At 38.0% G+C, this 21,635-nt stretch overlaps 5 protein-coding genes across 8 annotated transcripts; 4 read left to right on the top strand and 1 right to left on the bottom strand.

Moving 5' to 3' along the window:
* Positions 1 to 1,099: 1,099 nt before the first annotated feature.
* LOC117635168 (protein BUNDLE SHEATH DEFECTIVE 2, chloroplastic) lies at positions 1,100 to 2,032 on the top strand. Its single transcript, XM_034369513.1, has 3 exons — positions 1,100 to 1,429; positions 1,539 to 1,687; positions 1,871 to 2,032. The coding sequence occupies exons 1-3, from the start codon at positions 1,304 to 1,306 to the stop codon at positions 1,911 to 1,913; spliced, it is 318 nt and encodes a 105-aa protein (XP_034225404.1). The 5' UTR covers positions 1,100 to 1,303; the 3' UTR covers positions 1,914 to 2,032.
* Positions 2,033 to 4,040: 2,008 nt separating this feature from the next.
* Positions 4,041 to 8,945, top strand: LOC117635529. Its single transcript, XM_034369832.1, has 8 exons — positions 4,041 to 6,452; positions 6,607 to 6,705; positions 6,800 to 6,952; positions 7,181 to 7,344; positions 7,748 to 7,895; positions 8,061 to 8,183; positions 8,288 to 8,375; positions 8,496 to 8,945. Exons 1-8 carry the CDS (start codon positions 4,041 to 4,043, stop codon positions 8,660 to 8,662), a joined length of 3,354 nt encoding a protein of 1,117 aa, XP_034225723.1. The 3' UTR covers positions 8,663 to 8,945.
* Positions 8,946 to 11,164: 2,219 nt separating this feature from the next.
* LOC117635692 lies at positions 11,165 to 13,982 on the top strand. Of its 3 annotated transcripts, none has more exons than XM_034370041.1 (3): positions 11,165 to 11,331; positions 11,403 to 11,446; positions 12,469 to 13,982. In XM_034370041.1, the coding sequence occupies exon 3, from the start codon at positions 12,528 to 12,530 to the stop codon at positions 13,551 to 13,553; it is 1,026 nt and encodes a 341-aa protein (XP_034225932.1). In that variant the 5' UTR covers positions 11,165 to 11,331; positions 11,403 to 11,446; positions 12,469 to 12,527; the 3' UTR covers positions 13,554 to 13,982. The 3 variants fall into 3 exon arrangements, with proteins under 3 accessions (XP_034225932.1, XP_034225931.1, XP_034225930.1); XM_034370040.1 differs by having other exon boundaries at positions 11,403 to 11,491; XM_034370039.1 differs by lacking the exon at positions 11,403 to 11,446 and having other exon boundaries at positions 11,165 to 11,372.
* Positions 13,983 to 14,234: 252 nt separating this feature from the next.
* LOC117635694 (deSI-like protein At4g17486) lies at positions 14,235 to 17,190 on the top strand. Of its 2 annotated transcripts, none has more exons than XM_034370045.1 (4): positions 14,235 to 14,771; positions 15,690 to 15,977; positions 16,467 to 16,547; positions 16,679 to 17,190. In XM_034370045.1, the coding sequence occupies exons 1-4, from the start codon at positions 14,612 to 14,614 to the stop codon at positions 16,828 to 16,830; spliced, it is 681 nt and encodes a 226-aa protein (XP_034225936.1). In that variant the 5' UTR covers positions 14,235 to 14,611; the 3' UTR covers positions 16,831 to 17,190. The 2 variants fall into 2 exon arrangements, with proteins under 2 accessions (XP_034225936.1, XP_034225934.1); XM_034370043.1 differs by having other exon boundaries at positions 16,676 to 17,190.
* A 172-nt stretch (positions 17,191 to 17,362) lies between these two features.
* On the bottom strand, positions 17,363 to 21,480 carry LOC117635693 (acyl-protein thioesterase 2). Its single transcript, XM_034370042.1, has 10 exons — positions 21,372 to 21,480; positions 20,092 to 20,189; positions 19,511 to 19,625; positions 19,239 to 19,275; positions 19,082 to 19,151; positions 18,761 to 18,865; positions 18,233 to 18,383; positions 18,048 to 18,130; positions 17,770 to 17,863; positions 17,363 to 17,681 (listed from the first exon to the last, which is right to left on the bottom strand). Exons 2-10 carry the CDS (start codon positions 20,120 to 20,122, stop codon positions 17,594 to 17,596), a joined length of 774 nt encoding a protein of 257 aa, XP_034225933.1. The 5' UTR covers positions 20,123 to 20,189; positions 21,372 to 21,480; the 3' UTR covers positions 17,363 to 17,593.
* Between the last annotated feature and the right edge of the window lie 155 nt (positions 21,481 to 21,635).

The raw sequence follows: 21,635 nt of genomic DNA, 5'->3' as shown, positions 1-21,635 counted from the left end.
TCTTTAAACACAAATGTTAAAGATCCATCACATTTTATGTTTAAATTCTGTTAAAATATATTACACGTACGTTATTTGTGAGTAACGACATTTATTCCATATTTAGATATGGAAAATGCTAGGCTTATCATATTTTTATACAACATTGTGTACCACCTCTCTAATAGAGGTGGGTCCCATTATTTGGTGGACTCTACCTCTATTAGAGAGGTGATACACAGTAGGCTTATCGTATTTTTATGTCATATTGTGTACCACATCTTTAATAGAGGTGGGCCCCATTGTATTAGTGGACTCCACCTCTATTAGAGAGGTAACACACAATATTGGTATAAAAATATGGTAAGCCTAGCATTATCCCAATTGGTTTTTTTTTTTTTTTTTTCTTTTTTTTTTAGAATTAAGAAAATATAACATGGGTAGTTATGTTCCATAAAAATAGAACCTATTATCTGATTTTATTTTAATTTTACTTTTTTTAATATGAAAAAAAATGTGAATTTACCATATTATCCTCATTTAATTAATAATTTCAATTCTTAATGTTTGAATTAACCAATGACATTTTTTGGTATTTTGAATGTTTCACCATTCTCTATCTTTTGCTTTATATATACTAGCCTCTCTGCACGCGCTTCCGCGCCTGCAAGAGGCTTTTTAAAAAAAAAATTAAATTTATTTTAGAATTAAAAAAGATAATGGATAGTTGTGTTCCATAAAAATAGGATCCATTATCTGAATTTTCTTTTTTTTTTTAATTTTTTTAATACTAAAAATTTTGAATTTACCATATTATCCTCATTTAATTAATAATTTCAATTTGTAATGTTTGCATTAACTAAGGGCATTTTCTGGTATTTTGAATATTTTACCATTCTCTGCCTTTTGCTTTATATATATAGATTAACTTAAAAGCTTATCAATAATCCTGAAGGGTATCATTTTTGGGTTTAACAAAAATTCCAAATACATTAATTTAATAAGTCATATGAAATATTTTAAAGGAAAAAAAAAAAAAAATCAGTAAAGAACAATGGCAATCCAAACATAAAAGGCGTAGGAGGTCCCATACCAGTGCCAGTGTGCCACGCATTCCAAATTGAAACGGGTCCCCTCCGTGGGCCGGGTGGGGCTGATCTAATGGAAGCGTCGGATAGCAACCAAACGGGCCTCTGTTTTCTTCTACGGCCCGCTTCATGAGCACAAGGGTCCACCTGGGAATTTAGCCTTAGCTTCATGGAATTGACACCATGCTCTCCAACTGTTTGAGAAATCGACCCTGCGAAACTCCAACCCTGTAAAAATGATTCCAAAGCCACTGCGCACCTTGTGCACAGTTGCTGCCGTACTCGTCGGCGGATTTTTCACACTGAATTTGGCTTCCACTGCCACTATTGGAGCGCTTCGGTTGGCCACCGAATCCAAAAGGGTAAGAAGACCAAAAACCCACCTTGGCATCTTTACCTTTCCAACTTTCGTCTCCTTTTGTTTGCTAAATTGCTCTCTTATCATTCCTTTTTTTGGTGGGTTTTGGGCAGAGAAAGATTGCGCTGCCTTGTGGGGTTTGTAGAGGGAAAGGGTTTTACATATGCAAGCTATGCAAAGGGAATAATACCATTGAATGGTCGCCTCTGTATGACCCAATTGCCATCAACCCCTGTCTTTGCCCAACCTGCGATGGAAATGGGTTAGTGAACACTGATACTGCTTGCTTTTAGTCTTTCTTTCTCCTCCTCATGTTGCTACAATTTGGCAATGAATTTTTGGTTTAGTGTCTTCAGCCAGAATTAAGTTTACATTTTTCCCTCTTATTGAGAAGATTAAAATGCTTGAGTGGTGTTTTGAAGTTTTGTTCCATGGGATTTTGCAGGATACAACGCTGTCTGAATTGTGTAGGGAAGGGATACAATTGAGTTGTGAAAGAGGCAGAATGTACTTTTAATTCTCTAGTTTTTGATATCATAATCGTGTAATATGTCTCGTATCATCCATCCACTAAACCTTATAGTTGTATCAATTATTCATTGACTTAGCCTTTTGAGATTATAAATCAACAGGATAACCCCTTCAACATGCAGTCACTACGTCTATCAAAAACTGGTTTGAGATTTGACCTAATAAGCTTTGCAAGAAAAGAGAAAAGAGTAGGCAGAGAGCACTTGAGAAATCTAGATTGTTGTGTGTATATGAAATTAAACTTGTTGAGTGTGAAATCCTTGAAAGTTGAAACTTGTATACGATTGTAATTTGCAGGAATTGTACAAGTGCGTAATTATATTTATGATCGTGAGTGGCTCTGAATCGTTGATTTCTATTGTTACTCGTTAATTGTGAACTGATGGTGGGATTATAGCAAGAGCTGGGCCAGACTGTGGCTCGGCCCAAACTTTCATTTTGTTAGCTTTTCCTATGCAACTCAAGCCCACAACTATCCAATTCTAAACCACAGCCCAAATTTTTAATATTTTAATATTTAATTCGTATACGCAAAGGGTAATGGACATCGCATCACGATTTGTCATCAGTGCACCTCCATGAGTCATCACTCCTCTCACATATCCACGTCACTAGAAACAAAACCTACGTGTTGATCAGATTTCGGGCCCCATCTAAAGCCGCCCGCCCCCCCCCCCCCCAAAAAAACAATGTTATGATTGGGAGTCGTGGTGTTATGACACCGGGCCGCGTGTCACCTACCATCAAAAACCGGAAATGGCAAAAAATAAGGAGGAGGTTGAGCAGCTTTTGTGGCTTTCAGGTGGGAATGAAATACAGTGGCCCACGTATGCACATGGACATAGTAATAATAATATTTGGTTGGTTTAGAATTTTGAAGGTAATTTTTATTCCATTATCAGAGTTTTTGGTTTTGTACGAACTTCCTTTTTCCTTTGAAAGGATTGATGTTCCAGTAGTTTGCAAACGTGTACGCTCGGCGCAATATAGCACAGGATTTATTAAATTGAATGATATATGTCAAATGCTGCTTTGACTGATGGTTTCCTAATTGGACTAAAAGACAAAAAAAGGGGAGGTTATCTCGTTAGAATGTAACCGCCGGCCAACAGGCCAATGGAATGGCACCATGCAATGGCAAAGAGAACATTTTCATTGCGCTTGTAAATTAATACCCTTGCATGCCTTCTTATTTTCTAAAATGCCCCTTTGTCAATTAAAAATTATGGTTAATCCACTAATAAACGATAACCACCTCTTGGTTCGTAGAGTCGTATTCCGTTGGGGAGCATCTAGGTTTATTTGTTTGTTTCTCAAACTCCCTTATTCCTTCCAGGATCAATAGTTTCGCTATAATTATTATACTTGGTCATTCTTTACTTTCTTTGTATAAATAAAAGGGAGTGGTCCGATAGTAAAAAAATTTAATCAATCTCAATTCATTTATAGAAAGAAAAATATATATATTATGCGATAAGTATTGAGAATGCTATCAATGATCAGTATGAGACGATGATTGAAAAATTAATGCTTGGAAAGTAATTTTGTTTGCAAAGGTTTTGTGAGGTGCCTCTAAAAAATCATGATAGTAGAAAAAAAAAAAAAAAACCAAAATAATCCACCATTTGAGGGCTGAGAATAAATCCCGCGTCTATTGTGATTAGATTTGGGAACTACAAAATCAGATATGCAGTATAATTCCCTTATGATTGGAAGTTATTATTCCATAAGAATCATAATAATAAGAGGACTTCAACCTTAAAAAAAGGGTGCTTCCTTATCTTCTTATAAACTCTGTATTTAATTGATTTTTATTTAGCCATTTACATGAGTCCAAAAAGGCAAAAAGAACACAAAGAAAGGGAGAGAGTAAGTCACAAGATTCCCACACAAAGTCTTGTATTGGACTTTCAAAAGGCAAAATCAAAAGAAAAAAATGTATTTAGGTTCATTTCACAGAAAAAGAAGAAGATAAAAAAACCTATAATTAAGTCGTGTCCAAATCAGATTTGGAGTTATCATACTATATATCAACCTCAACTCAAGTTGTAAAACCGCAAACTCAACAAATTTAGTAAACTGACATGAAAAAGAGTGGCAACCTGGAAATTTCAACCACTTCTCAGGGTAAGGACTTGAACCCTGGCACACTCCCATACAATGCAAGTATAAACTCTCACACTCTGTTTCTCAACACACCCCAAGAATCACTCACTCTCTCTATGTCTATGACATCCATGAAAGAGCCACCTCTCTCTCGTCGCACAAGGCCCACTTCTCAGCCCAAGAAGCTCAAGCTGGTGTGCAGCTTCAATGGCGCCTTCCAGCCTAGACCACCTTCCGGGAAGCTCCGGTACGTCGGTGGCGAAGCCAGAATCGTATCCGTCGACCGAAACATCGGGTTCTCGAAGCTCCGATCAAAGATTTTGGATCTTTGCCCCAATATTAATCCCTCGTTTAGCCTCAAATACCAGCTTCCCGGTTCCGGCTCCGACTCCGAAACCTCCCCTCTCGTCCTCATCGTCTCCGACAACGACGTTCGGTGCATGATCGACGAGTACGACAAGCTCGAGCTCGACGGTAAGTCCGCGAGGCTCTGGGTCTTTGTTTGTAGCAATGGCAACGATAATCTTAATGTTCATGTTAATTGCGTGAAAGGACTGAAATTCAGTAATGGGTTTGAGTCCGAGAGCCCAAATATTGAGACCCATCATTTGGGCGGGGCTCGGATAGATGATAAGGTGGCGGTTAAAAACCCAGGGGCTGTACGGTATGGTGATGAGTCGCTGAGGAAGATGGTGTTGAAACAGCAATTGCTAGCAAAGCAATCGGCTTTAGGCCGTGGTTTTGGTGTTAATGAGAGTGATATGGAAATGGGTTGCTTTGGCGAGAGCCAAAAGTGTGCTTCATATGAACGTCCGCCTATAGATTTAGGCCCTGAACAGCCAGTCTCGATCAACAGAGACTTGTTGGCTAACAGAGTAGGGAGTAACTGGGGTAATAATCAAGTGCAGTTTTCAGTGTCTCGGTCCAATCTATTGAATCCCAGATATGGGAATTTGCGTGTTGAAACAGGTAGTTCTGGGCAGTGTTGTTCGGCGAGGTCGGGTCAGGTTTCCTGTAATGGGGTTGGGATATATAGTCAGTCAGTCCCTGCAACACTGTGTTCGAAACCAATGAATTGTTCTTCGGGTATGAAACCAACTTGTAATTGTTGTAATGCTAAGAAGGATTTGGGAAACTCTGGAGTGGCTGGGATTAGCTATCTGAACAGAGAGAACGTTAAGCCTTGGGAAGCCAATTGTTATTCAGTGAAGGATCAATTGAGTTGTCATTATAGTGGTGATGCTTTGGCTGGAACTGTGTATCCTGTCAAGTCTTCTTATGCCGGAGATAAGGTGTGTGGTGGCTTTAATAGCAGCATCCGTAACCATAGATTCGGTGTGAATGATTCTAGAATTCAGCGGTGTTATCAATACCATGTTCGGAATCATCATCGGAACAACATAGCTGAAATGGGGAACAACAGAACAAAGCAGGGGATTTCAGTACGGAAATGCTACCCCGGGCTCAGGCCAAATTCGAACATTGCAAAGCAGGGGCAGCCAATGAGAGCTCGCAATCTAAATTCATGGAGGCATTGTCATGGTTTTTCTGAGCAAACAATGGAAGAAAGGGTGAGGATGATGGATTCTAATTCAGTGAAAGACAGTTACTTGATGGATGTCCTATGTGGTAATGAGAAACCGAGTAAATGGGGAGGCCCTGCACTTCCACAGCTTAGGAATCTAAATCCTGAGGAATCCCTTTTAGGTTGTTATGGTGCATTTACTGGTGTGGTTGATCAATCGCTCTTGAACTCTGATGCCACTGAGAGTTCGGGCCCATCTGTGAGGAGAATGGACATTCTGGAAGATCTCTTAACTGGTTCTGACTTTGGGAACTGTGAAGGTCCATATCGGACTTCATATGAAAATTTTCATGCAGTGCCTGTCAATTGTGATCTTGAAAAGGAGGTGCGTCTGATGGACTCTCAGAAGGTTGCCGACACCTCTGGCTTACCCAGTGAAGTGGGATGTGGCATTGGAATCAGATTGGAAGGTGATAACAAGTTGCCTAATGGAGAAGCAGTCATCAACTCTGTAATCAATTGTGAAAACGGCACTAATGGCATTCAAGGTTCATATAGCGGAGTAACATCTTCAGTGAGTATTTCTTTGCACAACCTTTCACTGTCATCATCCAAAGAAGCGGAAGCTCCTCAGCTCTCTTCTCATGCTAGCAGTGTTGTGTCTTCTGATGTCTTGCTAAAACCTCAATCAAAGCCTATAGATCTCATGGATGAAGGACAAGTTACCTCAGGCCATCTAGTTGATGGATCAAATGGAGTTGCATCTAATCCTTTCTCCCAGAATTCTGCTAAGAAAGAGAAAGATAGCGTGCAATATGAGGAGGTTCAGCAGGATCCTTCATCCAGTATAAGAATTGATGGAAAGGTAGTTACTTGGAAACCATTTATCTCATTTACCTCCAACATATAAGAAATCAGAAAAGAAAAAGAAACATCTGTTTTAGTTTTTTATTAGCTTTACTATTTGACTATTAGTGGTAAAATTTCCTCAGCTTTGACTTATGATTCTGATTTCTTAGGCCAACAATGGAGAAAGTCTTGAATGCTTTAAAGTAAATGGTGGAACCTCCAGTGATCCGGCTGCATTTTATACTCATCTGGCCACTCGAGAGCTGCAGGTAACTTTTGAACATACACAATTTCTGCTTTATAAGCATATGGAGAGTGAATGGAATGTATAGGTTGAACGTTTGTTTGCTCCTTGTTATGCAGACTATAAAAAATTCTGACCTTGAGTTCATAAAAGAACTTGGTTCGGGAACATACGGAACTGTTTACTATGGAAAGTGGAAGGGATCTGATGTTGCTATAAAAAAGATTAAGCCCGGTTGCTTTACTGAAGGCACAGTGAAGGAGGATCGATTGGTAATTATTTCATTCCCACGACATTCCCATTATGATAATTTATTTATTTTTTCTGTTCTTCCCTTTTCACAAATAAAAAGTTTACCTATTTTTTATTCTTGCATGGAGTAGAAAGAAAGAAAGTGAGGAGAGGAAAACATCTGATACATTATTTATCTCACTACTATAGTTAATGCATATACCTGCATGCTATCTCATGTGTTAACTCTTTCTGTTTACTTTCTGCAGCTTGCTGACTTTTGGAAGGAAGCTCGCATACTAGGCCAGCTTCACCACCCAAATATTGTGGCATTCTATGGTGTAGTGTCAGATGGACCAGTGACAAATTTGGCAACAGTGACAGAGTACATGGTGAATGGCTCTTTAAAACAAGTTTTGCAAAAAAAAGATCGGTAAGATAGTTTTATAGCATAATATAAGGTTCTTTCATCTTCTTTTTCTTTTTTGGGAGCCAAAATCTAGCATAAATGTATATGTATTGGTAAAGCAATCCAAGGATTTGATCATTGGAGTAATATGACTGGTTTCTTAATCTTTAATATTGGCCTGGAGATAATCTAGAACAAATTCCCTCTAGTTGTGATTGAAAGCCTTGCATCCTAATCTAAAGAGCATGAACAGTATGCTGTCATTCAAATGTGGCACTGATTACTAGTTTCTCTTCTTATACAACTACAATTCTAAAATTGTGGTGCATATTCCCCTCCCTTTTCCTCATACATTCGCATTGACCATGCAATGAATAGGTAGCAATGCAGTATAATCATTTTCTCATGTTGCATTTCTGATTCACAGAACTATTGATCGTCGAAAGAGGCTGATTATAGCAATGGATGCAGCTTTTGGTATGGAATATCTTCATGAGAAGAGCATTGTCCATTTTGATTTGAAATCACATAACTTTCTCGTGAATATGAGGGACACTCAGCGCCCAGTGTGTAAGGTATGCAGCCTGGGAAGCGTTTTTGGTAATTTTTATTAGAATTTCTTCTACCTTTATCCTTGTTATTGATGATTGATCCATGACGATTAGGAAGAATACTATTGCCTCCATATATTTCTGTTTTCTTTCCCCTTGTAATTTGAAATATCAACTTAATCTATTCAGATTGGTGATCTGGGTTTATCAAAAATCAAGCAGAGGACACTTGTTTCTGGTGGAGTGCGAGGTACCATACCATGGATGGCTCCAGAACTTTTGAACAGCCAGAACAATTTGGTGACAGAGAAGGTAAAGGATGGTCATTTTTCAAATGCTCAATTATGTTTATGTTTTAATTTTTTTGTCAATCACATTATGGATATTCGATGATTTCTTTGATACTTTATATGTAGGTTGATGTGTACTCATTTGGAATTGTGATGTGGGAACTCTTGACTGGGGAGGAACCCTATGCAAACTTGCGCTCAAAGGAACTAATAGGTAAGCATTAAGTTAATCTTACCAAAAAGAAAAGAAAGAATAGAAATTCTACTACTAGCTTGTTTTCTTGTTTATGGATGATCAAAGTTTGTTTACAACATTTTCTTGTGATGTTTTCAGCCGGTATAATCAAAGGCAGTCTGCGACCTGAAATCCCAAGCTGGTGCGATCCAATGTGGAGATCATTGATGGAGAGGTGCTGTTCATCTGATCCTGACTCTCGGCCACCCTTCTCAGAAATTGCAAAGGAGCTACGTGCCATGTCAGCTGCCATGAACATCAAGTGACAATATTGAATCTGACCTTACATGCTGAACAATGAAATCTGTCCTGTAAATACGTTGGGACTACCAGGAAGTGCACATGCTGAGACAAGGTTAAGTTTTGCCGTCCACTGTCTTGTGCAACCTAAAGAAAATCTTGCAGTAGGGTTAGCCAAGCTGGATGTCATTTTTGCAATCACCGGTATGTAATAGGCTAATAGGTAGCGTATAGTAGGCAGAGGCTGAAGTTTGTGAAAGTTCTTCAGTAGTTGGATGGTCCTAAAAGTTTGTCTAGTCTTTAAAGAACAGGGCATGACCTTGATGGTTATGGCTTGCAATGGTCATGGCCTTGCATCGTTGCATAGAATATAGATACTGTATAGAACATATACCTAAATTTTTTCTTTTTCCCACTTAAGATGTGAATTGGGATGGCAAAATGTGATTTCTATATGGTGGAGAGGAATGTTGCAATGAATCTAAACCAATTGATTGGAAAAGGATACTTATTGGACATTGAATTATCAAATGCAGGTTCCACTGGGGTCCTGCATGTGCATTGGAAGGTCCGTGTACATGTCTTAGTTTTCCTTGCTGTCTGTGCTTGTGCCCCTCCCCTCAAAAACGCCTAAAAATTGCAAAACCTCGCTGGCCTGTCAGTTTTCCTACCTACCTACTGCATGCAACCATCAATGAGCTTTCATATGTAAATCATTCTATAATCATTATTATTCTTTCAAGTGCAAAAGAGTGTTGCATTGCAGGGCCTTGTGACTCTAGTGGGTAAAAACATTTATTCTTGCACTCTTAAGATTTTAATTTAAAAGAAAAGAAAAGAGGAAGTTGGATTCGTTCTCTCCCAATTCTTGCATTTATAATTTCACAACTGAGGTCTATCGGAACCATATTTTTTCATATTAGGAACTTTTTAAAGTGGCTTAAATGGAAAGAATCAAAGATCATAAGTTTCCTTATAATTATTAATTTATCTTTCAATTATATCTTTATTTTTCAATTCAACAATACAACAAATTTTCGATAAGAGTTTAAGCTAGTCAACTGGGTCTAGCCCAGTGACAAATGGCATTGACTTATTGACCAATAGTTTCAGGTTCGAACCTTCATGACACCTTGATAGTGTGTGTGTGTGTAAGAAACTTCCATTTCCTTTGTAGTTTAGACTATCATTTATATTTTAATTTCTTTTATTATTTTACTCTAAAACCTTCTTTAACAAAGTGAAAATTAAACGACACTAAACCTATTAATCATAAGCATCAATTCTATCCTTAAATAATAGCCTTGAACAATCAGAAAAAGGCTCACCACATAAGGAAATCATATTATTTGATTAGTTTCTTATTATACACTCGTTATAGTATTATTGGTTGAATTATTTTCTTCATGAAAAAGAAAAAGATTTCGACTCTATACATATAGGAGGGCTTTTTCATTTTATTTTATATTTTCATCTTTGTAAGTTCTTATTAATTCAAGGGATTAAAGATCAAGTTGAAGAAGACGAAGATTGGCTTCGAAAACACTAAAAGAAGGTATGAACACTAACCCTAATTTCTCAATTAGATTACATCTTATAACTTAGCAAATTTTAAAGATTATAGTTTGTTTTCGAGGAAATTTCAAAAGTTTTCGTTGCATCAAAGCTCTATTATTCTTCACCAAAAAAAGAAGAAGCTATGTTCTTCAAAACGTAACCATTAGTTCCAACATCAAGAATATCAATTTTAATTTGAAAGGACCACTAAATTCAAGTTAATGGAAATAGTTGTACACCAAGAATCAACATTATATTCTTTTTTATAGAAGGTGAAATTGGACACAAAACTATGTATGCATAAGCGAATGCTTTCAACTGCTTAAACTATAATACAATCATTCTATGACATATTTACTAATCTGTAACCGGAGTTAAAATAAATAAAATAAAGTAAATTTAGGTTTTAGCTACAAAAAAACTTTCACTTTTGAAAAAAGTCAACACTTTTTCAAAAAAGGCAGAAAAACCTCTTAACTTTCAAACCAAAGACATGCAAATATAAAGGATTTCTTAGGAAATCCAAAAATAAATAAGGGCAATTTTGTCTATTTTAGCTTCTTTTAAAAAATTTCTCTCTTCTTTGTGTGATCTCGTGTTTATGGGCTCAATTTTATGATGAGCTCATTTGTTAAGCCCACAAGCCCAATTTCTTAAAATAATAGCCTTTAATTACAATACATAATAAGAGCGTATCACCACCACCTTTGAAGCAGCATCTGCCTCCAAATACAACAAAACGGCGCCGAGTTCAATAATCATTCAAACTTTTGAAGAGCAATAAAAAACAATCAATTTATAAAAAAATAAAAAATAAAAACGCCAGGTCGAGGAGATGAGCGAACGCGAGTGGTCCACGTCAGCTCACACCCAACAACACACCACCATGTCCCCGTATATACAAATACATACATACAATACGAAAATGATGTATTATATTAGAATTAGAGTATATATACGCCCTCTCGGTTCCCAGTCGCATTTCTTTTCTCTCTCGCGGTAGCTGCTGCTGAATCAGTTACCCTAGAAAGGCTGCTTCTCCAGCGCTATCTCTCTCCCTCTCTCTCTAAGGGCTCTGAGCAATCAGCTGCTTGATAAGGCTTCTAGAGTCTCTGCCGAGTCAAATCCAATTGAATCGGTATTTCAAGTTGGGGTTTTGTTTTTCCCAATTTCAATCTGGTAATTTTTCTAATCCTTACCTAATTTCAGGTCCGATTTTAGCTGGATCTGAACGCTTTGGGGTGCTTATCTCGGTACATGTTTTCTCGGCTGGGTTTCTGTGCTCCGTGTTTATTCTAGTTAAGTTATTTTTTAAAATAATTTTATTATTATTATTATTGGGGCCTTTGGAGGTGGATAGGTTTGGGGAAACGGTGTTTTAATCCCTGGAATTTGGAGTTCGAGCTGGTGTGTTAGCTTAATATTCGCGGAATTTGAACTTTTAGGCTTTTCTATTTGTTTTGTAGAAGCTGTGAAATTGGCATTGTTTTTGCTTTATATGATGACTTTCAATGACGAAAAAGTAAGGGTGTTTTGTTGCTTCATTATTCATGTTTGGGCTGATTGTTTTTTTTTAATGGTGCGTGGGTTGTTTTGATTGGTATCGAGATATACCCATCCGTGGTTGGTCCGTAACTATGAGTTGTTCAATATCACACCTGAGGTTTTCAATCTGTAATCAACATACAGAGTTTCAATCCTTGTTTTTATCCAATTATACTACACTTGAGGTTCAGGAAACAAAAAGAAGAGATGGAAATTACTTATGTTGATTCCATAAATGAAAAAAATGGCCAGTTTTGTAGTTATGCGATTGCGGGAGGTGCGTCCCAATTTTAGGTGTGATTTCTAGTTGTCAAAGTAGGAGAAGTATATTGATTTAATGGTTATCTTTGTGTTGTGAGTTTTTAAATTGTTTTTAAAATATATTTAATTTTTTTAATGGCAGTGTTTAGAATCTTTGTTTACAGGTATTCTTGAGGCTTGTGCATGACATTACAGGTTCTATACTCATAGTAATATTTACCAACTCATTGTTTAATAGGATATTCCCAATGACTATGATCGTAAACTTGTTTGTTCATATGCCTTTAATCATTGGTGGTGATGGCTTAAGTTCGTGGATGGACTTGAGAATTTATTTGCTTGTTGAATTTGTGCTTGATATTTTTTTTATCTTTGTAATTGTTGTGGTATTCACTTAAGCTCAACATTATCTTTAATCTGTAAATTAGAATGTTGTTCTAATACTCGTGTTAATTTGGTCTTTTTTTAGTTTCAATAATTTTGCTACTATCACTTGGAGAGAGGGTGAAGTATCTTTGAGAGCACAAAATGCCCAAGGATAGAAGGGGCCGATCTGTGTCTCGTGATAGGTATAGAGCATCTCCTTATCCATGCAGCTCCAGTCATACAAGGCGGCCGCCACCCAAAATTCCTTCAGAAACTGAGGAAAATGTGAAAGAATGGGAAGACACCAGGTGCCCTGTTTGCTTGGAGCATCCACACAATGCAGTTTTACTTATATGTTCATCCTATGAGAAGGGGTGCCGCCCTTACATGTGTGACACAAGCTACCGCCATTCAAACTGTCTAGACCAGTACTGCAAGTCATTTTCAGCAGAAACCTCACCAACTGTGCCACCAGAAGGAGAAAATCAGATTTTAGATACTCAGTCATCTCCAGCTGAAACTCTTGAATCAACAATTACTCATGTGCAAAATGGTAGAATTGAGGAAGAGGCCCCCACCATGAATCCTATAGCCTGTGAGCATGAGGCACAGCCAAAGCTTTTGTGCCCCCTCTGCCGTGGGGAGATAAAAGATTGGATAATCGTGGAGCCCGCTCGTTGTTTCATGAATGCAAAATCAAGAAATTGTTCTTGCGAGACGTGTAGTTTTATTGGAACCTATGCAGATCTTAGGAAGCATGCTAGGTTGGAGCACCCACAAGCACGCCCATCAGAGGCAGACCCAGAGCGACAGCGTACCTGGAGGAGTTTGGAACGACAGAGGGATTTTGGTGACCTGCTTAGCACACTCCAATCTTCAATTGGAGAGGATAGGGGTGATGATAGCAGTTTGCCAGTTGATGATGGGGGTTGGTTGACTGTAGTCTTTCTAGTTCGAGTAATTCAACCTGGGGCCAGTTTAAGGAGCAGCACTTGGTCTGGTCCCAGAAGAACCAGAGCACAAGTTAGAATGAGAGGGAGAGCTACCACACTTTGGGGGGAGAGCTATGATGGCGAAGCTGCATCTGCTTCTAGAGAAGAGGATAATGATTCTTCAGATGGCAGCACAGGTGCTAGGAGGCGTAGCGCGCGCCTCCGGCGACGGACAACACCAGACAACCAGCCATGATTGCATATGTATGAAGAGTAAGTTTGCTCCAATTCTGTATTCAGGAGCTGTCAGTGGGGTACTGATTGTCGAAATTCTGATTTAAAGAAATGTATGTGATTTAGCGAATGAAATGGAAGCTCGTTTCCTTCTACCCTGGAGCCCATTCTACTGAGTTGTGGAGCAGAGTTGCTTGGTATGGTAACGCTGATAAATGTCAGGCTGAGAGTGAAGTCCTGAAAAAAAACTTCAAACCAGTTTATATATATTTATTTCACGGTCTTCCCCACTTTACCCCTTTGTGCTGATGAACACATTGAATTCGTCAATTTGCGTTATTTCCACGTTTATAAACTCACAAGTTCGATTATAAGGGCTTTTGCCAAGTCTCTCTGCTTTTTGCAGAGCATTATTGCCTAGCCAGGAATTGAAGAAATATAAATATACCCACTTCATCGCTTGTTGCAGAGCATTATTTCCTGATTCAAATAAATATAGCCTAAATAAACAAACAAAGCAACCAATTGGAACTTCGAAGTCGACAATATCATAAACTCAGTATAGCCGAACCGGCGCCGGTTTTTCCATTTCCCCCGCTCTTATTGTAACAAAATGTCGTGTTACGGTCAAAGACCAGAGTGCGACTCCCTTACTCACACGTGACTAATCTTGAGCAAAGGAATTTCTCACGAGAAGGGTTCCAAAATTGCGCGCTATGTGTCAGACCTCCGCCCGAAATTCACAATCCGTCAATGACAGCCAAGAGTTTTCAAAAAACAACCTGGTCCAAATTTAAAAAAGAAAAGAAGAAAAGAAAAGAAAGAAAGAAAGAAAGAAACTCAACCCATGTCTTGCCACTTTTGAATTGATTTTTTATTTTTTTCGTTTAATTTATTCCTCCAAAGTCTCAAAGCTTTCATCTTTTTCCGCTCTGGCCGGAAACGGATCTCCGAACTGAAGGCTCTTGTTATTCTCTCTCTCCCCCCCTCTCTCTCTCTTCTCCGATGGACTGAGAAGGGAACAAAAGCAAAGTTGAAATCTTGGGGTTGTGTTGGAATTTCGAAAAGAATTGGGGTAAAATGGGGGACGAGAGCACCTCCCACTCGGTCTCTCAACTTGGCGGGATTGATGGGAACAAAAGCTATGAGACCCAGGTGGTGTTGAACGTCTACGACCTCACCCCTCTCAACAATTACACCGTTTGGTTCGGCCTCGGAATCTTTCACTCTGGTATTGAAGGTGAGAATTCTTTCCTTTTTGTTCTTTCTTTCGTTCTGCTATGTGTTCAGGCGATCTGGGTACGGTTGCATTGTGTTATATGCTGTGCTTTCTTTTTTCTTTTTAGTTACTTTGTCGATTCGTTTCTTTCCTTTTCTGGGCATTCCGTATATTTTGGATTGGATTGTATATATTTATTCTAAAGATTGGCACTTTCAAGCTTAAATGGATACGAAGGATGTGGGATTTGTGGGCTTGCTTGTTTCCTGTTTGCAGTTTTGAAGTTTACGTTTTTGTTTATGTATATGGTGTTTAAAGCTGGTAGGTCTACATCTGGTTATGTTTCACTGATTTCGGACCCAAAAATGAATTAAGAATTTAGTTATTGAAAAGGTATGAATGTGCTTGCATCTAATGCTAAGTTATTATTGTACTACGTCATATAGTAGTTAGATATGTAGCAGCAAGAATTGAAAATGATATTGGGATGTAGTCTAGACTCATGTCGTTCTATACCATTTTGTTTGGAGTTATGCTGATCTAGTTTTACAAAGTGCATTAAATTTTCCATATGCTTTTTTTTATTTGTTTATGTTTGGTTATGAAGGAAAGGATCTGCCAATTGGAAAGTACTGGATATTTGGGTGGGTGGGTTGGGTTGGCTGTGGGTGTGTATCTCTGTATTGAGAGCTCTCGATGTGGGAGATGATTTTCTGGTTGATTAACTAAAAGTTACTAACTTTGAAGAAATAACAATTTCTCGTGATATAATTTTATTATAAGCTTTTTTGAGAGTAGTTTTTACAAAACAAACTGAAATCCTCTGTTCTGAAAATTGCTCTGACTGATCACTGACTTCTTTTAATTCTCCTTTATTTCCTTTATTAAAAAAGGAGAAGAATCTGTTTAACAATATCATCTTTCTCTTGTATGTAACAGTCCATGGCAAAGAGTACGGTTTTGGAGCCCATGACTTCCCAGTCAGTGGAGTTTTTGAAGTGGAACCAAGGAGCTGCCCAGGTTTTATTTACCGGTGTTCTGTTTCACTTGGCCTCATAAATACGCATCCCTCTGAATTTCGGACATTTATTGAGAATGTTGCTTCAGAGTATCATGGGGATACCTATCACCTCATCTCCAAGAATTGCAACCATTTTACAGATGACATGGCATGTAGGTTGACACAAAAACGGATTCCCGGATGGGTGAATCGGCTCGCTCGGCTAGGTAGAGATAATATTTTCTACTGACTATTGTAGTACTCCTTTATTTCATTAGTGTTTGATCTTTATTTACTTCACTGCTGCAGCCTTCTACTGAGGGTTTCAAGTGTTGAGGTCCATGAACATAATCTGAAAGCAATTATGTGTTTGCTGGAAATAAGATTGCTCATGTCTGTTTGCATCATATTTGACTTGATTAAGTCAGTAAGATATTATCTTTGAGACGACTATGATTACTTTGCTTACACAGGAACAAGTTGCTTTATGTTTGTCCATGTAGGACTATAGGAATGCCTTTCAAAACTCCATCCTTTGTGGTGGCTTTTACTTTAGTGTGACTCCGTGCATGAGGGTTTGGATTGCGATGCTTTGCTTTGTGTCTTCATCTTATGTCATATTCTGTGTAATATAACTGAGATGGCCTTTACTTCTCACGGGCATGATTTATTGCTTGAAACACTGTCGTAAGTCCATGTTTTGGTTGTAATTTCAGGTTCTTTGTGCAGTTGTCTTCTTCCTGAAAGCCTTCAAGTGACTACTGTTAAACAGATACCTGAATACCATCATGAGTCTGGTGATTATTCTCTTTCTTGACTATTTTCAACTCGATATTAGAGTGTTTGTATCTCTGTGTTGTCTATAGTTGTTATATCATTAACATTTGAAACCTGTTCTGTTGCTTTTCTGGGTGGTTGTGACCAGAAGAAGATGGTACCGAAACTCTATCAATCACCACCCCTCGTGTATCAGAGGAATTGGATGATGATCAAGAGAAGCGCCTGCTGTCACCATTGGCTGCAATGTCTCCGGTGGCTGGAAGTGGAGATGTGACTTTTGTTAAAGAGGCTCACAAGTGAAACAAACCCAAAATTTTTGGAAAGAGTGGAAGGATTCAGCCTTTTTGAAAAAGGGCTGTTGGGCCCGTTGTTGTTATGGATGGTTTACTTGGTAGGGAAGTACCTGCTCCTGTTTTCAGAAACAGAGCTGCCTGAACTGTATTCATTGTTGGTATGCGAAGTGTTACAAGCAATGCGATTTAAGTTTTGAATTATATCTTTCTCATATTTTTTGCCACGGTTTTGCTTTTATTTTTTATTTTTTGAACCGAGGAATCGGAAAGTAGATCGTAGTTTGTGTGTGACCTTATGATTTGTGCATGAAGGCTTTGAACAGGAGCTGTTTTTGCAAGTGGAAATGAATCTGTCTTTAATTTCTTATACAATCTTTACAAGCGGAAATGAATCTGTCTTTAATGTCTTCAATAACCCCTGGTTCTCTCTGTCAAGAGTATGGACGGTAGACAATTTTTGTCAAGCTCACACGTTAAGGTCAAAGTATCAGCTCATGTCCAGCCAGCTTTCTTGCAACTATGGATGTGGGCAATTTCAGTGAGAGAACTACCGTTTACTTTCATACGACATGTTCTTGATTCAAATAATGAACGTCGTTACTACATACGAATATGGATTTATCTAGTGCCACCAGCCAAACAATAACAAGTCATAAAGGACAAAATAAGTCATACTGAGACCAAAACCACTTAAATTCTTGTTTCTTAACACATTCCCTTCAATTTCTTCCTCTTCCTTGATGTTGCTTGAGATTTCTCATGGGGTCATACTATGAAGAAGTCCCCTCAAGCCCCAATTTTGACAAAAGCCAAGCACAAACTTCATCCATCTCTTCGGGAACTGTATAATGACCAAGCCTGTATCCCCAAACAAAACATTCTTTTACTTCCTTGAACTAATAATTTATATGCAAAACTTTTAACACATAATGTCTAAATCACATACCCATTGTAGGCTTTGAATGCCACATTCTGATAGCCAGTTGAACTCAAAGCCTGTGAAGATTTCTCACCAAACTTATAAGGAACCACATCATCACCTGCAATAAATCATATCAGTAAATATCTACAACAGAAAATCTGGTAAACCAGCTTAGTTAGTACAGCAGAACCTACACCAGAAGAAGATGCTAGAGCCATGGATGCAACTCCTCTTCAATGATGACATACGCGAAAGGCAAATAAAACCAACAATATCTATGTATGAGAGGTAATCATGATTACCTTTTCCATGGCATAACAGAAGCGGCAAGGAGGCAGCACGCCTCCTAGCATCATCTACTTCTTCTAACTTCTTACTCAAGGTCCTGAAAAAGAATAGGACTTGTAACTATGGACAGTTAATTAAACTGCAAAACAACATAGATGGGGTCCAGCTAAGATGGGGAGGAGAGTGTTAGAAATCAAACTTGGAACATGGAAGCCATCCGCTTAGTCCGACAACTGCACTCAGATTGCATGGGTATGGATTACCATTCCCGTATTTTCTTAGAGTAAAGCAAGTAGCAGAGTATAGGGCAGTAGCTGCACCCATACTAAACCCTCCAACTCCAAGTTTAACTGTAACAGAGAAAGCTTGACTTAATGACTTAATTATATCAAAATTCACCAACGGGTAAAAATATGCTTCAAAGTTCAAAAGTATAGGGTATTAGAACCATCCATAAACTTAATTTTGTAGATGAAGCATCTAGCAAAGATTTTACTTTGACAAAAGCTACCCTTAATTTACAAGCTCATAAAAGAATCTTGGACCTGCAGAGAAGAGGGGAGGGGTATAATGATTTGAAGTTGTCTTTTCAAGATATCTCAATGATCAAGAGGAGCATTGAAATCTTTAAAGGCTTCTCTAAACATTCACAGAGACGCATTTCAAACAGAGTATATCAACACCTGGAGAAATCATCAAATGCTAAAATCCAGAGAGAGGAACCTACTGTCATCAGGCTCTGTTGATAGCAAATTTGCAACATGTGCTGCAGAAGCATCCAAACCTTCTATATCATCTGGAGCATCTTCTGAAAGTTCTCCAACATCAAACCCTGTTTTAAATCACAAAAGTAATTAGGGTACTTGCAATGACTTTCAATTCTATTAATCTATCAGCAAGATGATATTTTCCTTTTTCTGTGACTATCTATGAGGATGATGGTAATTAGATCAATTGTTTTTCCTTCAAACAAGATGCTGCTCGTAGATGATTAGATATTGCTGAACATACTTCATGTGGTGATACATTAAAGAAACAAAAAACTTACAAGCGGTGGAAGGAAAGCCACCAAACACTTTAATTGGTTGAGTAGGAGCGGTTGGACAAATCCATTTAATCTGAATCATTATTTTCACCATAAATTATGACTATATCAATAATGAGAAAATTCAACTTCCAATAGTTCAAATGTAAAATATTCTTACATTTGGAAGAGGGAGGGTCTCCAAGTGCTGGGACCAGCTGCCAAAGAGAAAAATTTAAAGCTTAAGTGCATATTAAAGAAAAATGGATAAATCTCATATCAAAATATCACGTGATTCTCTAGAAGCAATTCAAAAATAGATTTTACTCCTCTTTGAAGCAGGAACTTAAAAATAAAAGATAGTCACTTAAATGAAAAACTTCCTCAGTTTCACGATTATTGTGCAGGCCTCTAAATAAAACAGTAAAATAAGCAATGGGGACAAAGTAACACCTTGAACCATTATCGCCAAGCCCATGTAGCCAAACTACAGTGGCCTGGTGTTTGCCCTTAGGTCTGACTACATAGGTTCTTCCAAACTCAAATACCCTTCTAACAGTTCTACCACCTGAAATCAGGTTACAATCAAGTTTAATGAGACAGGATAACAAATAAGATAACCACAGAATCTCGTATATCTCCACACAAAAAACAACTAATCAACTGCTCAATACCGATATTGAAAACCCAGCCAAATTGATATGTATAAAGGAAAGCCCAAAATCCTCATCAAGAAATGGGAAGAATCAAACAAGCATCCTTAATCTTATAATATGAACAGGGGTGACCATTTTAACACAACTCAAACCCAAAACGAAGGTTAGAGGTTAGAGTTCTAGAAAGGCCAGAAAATTGATATCCCAAAATCCTGACCAAGAAAAATTGATGTACTGAAAGAGCATATCATTGGTGAAAAATAATTAGTCTTTTACCAAACCAAAATAACAACCTGATGGCCACCCTATGTATGAGTACCCATTAACCAAACCTTTTTACCAAACTACATCAACATGAAGAAAAGGAAACAAACTAACCAGAACCCACAGATGAAGAGGTGAAGCTCATATTAGGCCCCCCAAATAAGATAGCACAGACCAAACTCCTACTGCAGCAATCGTACAGAGCACAGATCCTGCAGCAAAGAAACACAAAAAAAATATTCAGATTTATCATCTAAAAGCAGTTTATGGACTAATTAGAACTCTCATAGAGCATCACAGTGCCCACTAGAGGCCCTATGTGATTTTGGCACCACAGGAAGGCTAGGTAGGTGACCAACTGTCTATATTACCCAATTGATCACATAGAAGTCATCCAAGATGAAACCTAACATATTGGTCACATTCTAAGTATCTACATCATGGGATAACTGACAGATACATAGGTGTCATCACCCTCTCGTATATAATATATCTCCATTTATAATGCGTCATGTGCAGAGATGCAAAATAACTATATGAGCTAAAAATCATTTTGTATTTATCATTCAAAAACCATATCAGTTAAAGTTTTCTTCTTTGCTGCCACCTAAAACCACTCACTTCTTGAGCTCTGAAACTTCACATGATGTCAAAACATATAAAGTACACCTAGTTAACATGTTGGAGCCACTTCAAGGGCTTTTAAGAGAAGAACTTAATTTGCTGATACCTCAAACAAGCTGGGGGACAAAATTACTTTGGCCATGCTAACCAAATGTAAGAGCATTAGAAAACGAGTGTGGCCAATATCTAACTACCTCCTAATCTCTGGCATCTAAAATTGAAGAAGCGAACAGCCGCAATCTAATAAGAAAACTAACACAAGCGCATGCAAACAATAGCAAATAAGGGCTTCTGCATGTTAGGGGAATTGTCTTCCCAAATGTCAAACAGATACACATGAGCCAAAGGGTGCTTGAATACTCTTGTCAATCATTTGGGCTTCAATAACTAGGCAATTGGAGATACCCAGTTGTGCTTGACGCGTCTAACATTGTTCCCAAACACCCCATTAATCCAGCAAAAAGAGAAAAAACGAAGATCATTACATGAAATTTCTAATCTTTAACACAATTCAAGCATACAAATCGAGAACTGCAAATTAAGAAAGAAAAGAGAGGCAATAACCGTTTATGATTGGTGGGTGGTTGGGTAGCAAGTACTGAAAAACTAAAGCTTGAATTTTATCAAGAGCAATACAAAAGCTTGAAGGATATAAGCATAAAGATGGTAATTTTAAGATTATGTTAAGCAACTGGAATGTAATCAAACAAAATTGAGCATAAATCAGGAGTGGGTTTTAGGGTTTTACACCATTGCTACAGGGTACAAACCTCAATTATCTGTGGACGCTGTCTCGCTTCCACTCTCTCTCCTTCCTCTCCAAATTTTCAGTTCGCATCATTTTATTTGTCGTTTTATTATCCGTCGTTAGCCTTCGGAATTCGGATCGTCTACGAGGATGTCCAGTGCTAACTTTTAAAAGCTGAGTATTCTCATCCGTTCGATTGTAATCCTTGGAACTTTTAAGTATGGGTTCCCTTGATAGCACCATAGTGTGTGCCACGTGTCCCTACGAAGAGTAGAGGATTAAAATT

The sequence above is a fragment of the Prunus dulcis genome, chromosome 7 (genome assembly GCF_902201215.1).
Source record: "Prunus dulcis chromosome 7, ALMONDv2, whole genome shotgun sequence".
In the NCBI taxonomy this organism is placed as follows: domain Eukaryota; kingdom Viridiplantae; phylum Streptophyta; class Magnoliopsida; order Rosales; family Rosaceae; genus Prunus; species Prunus dulcis.
The sequence above is the reverse complement of the archived record's forward strand: the minus strand, read 5'-3'. Positions and strand labels throughout refer to the sequence as shown.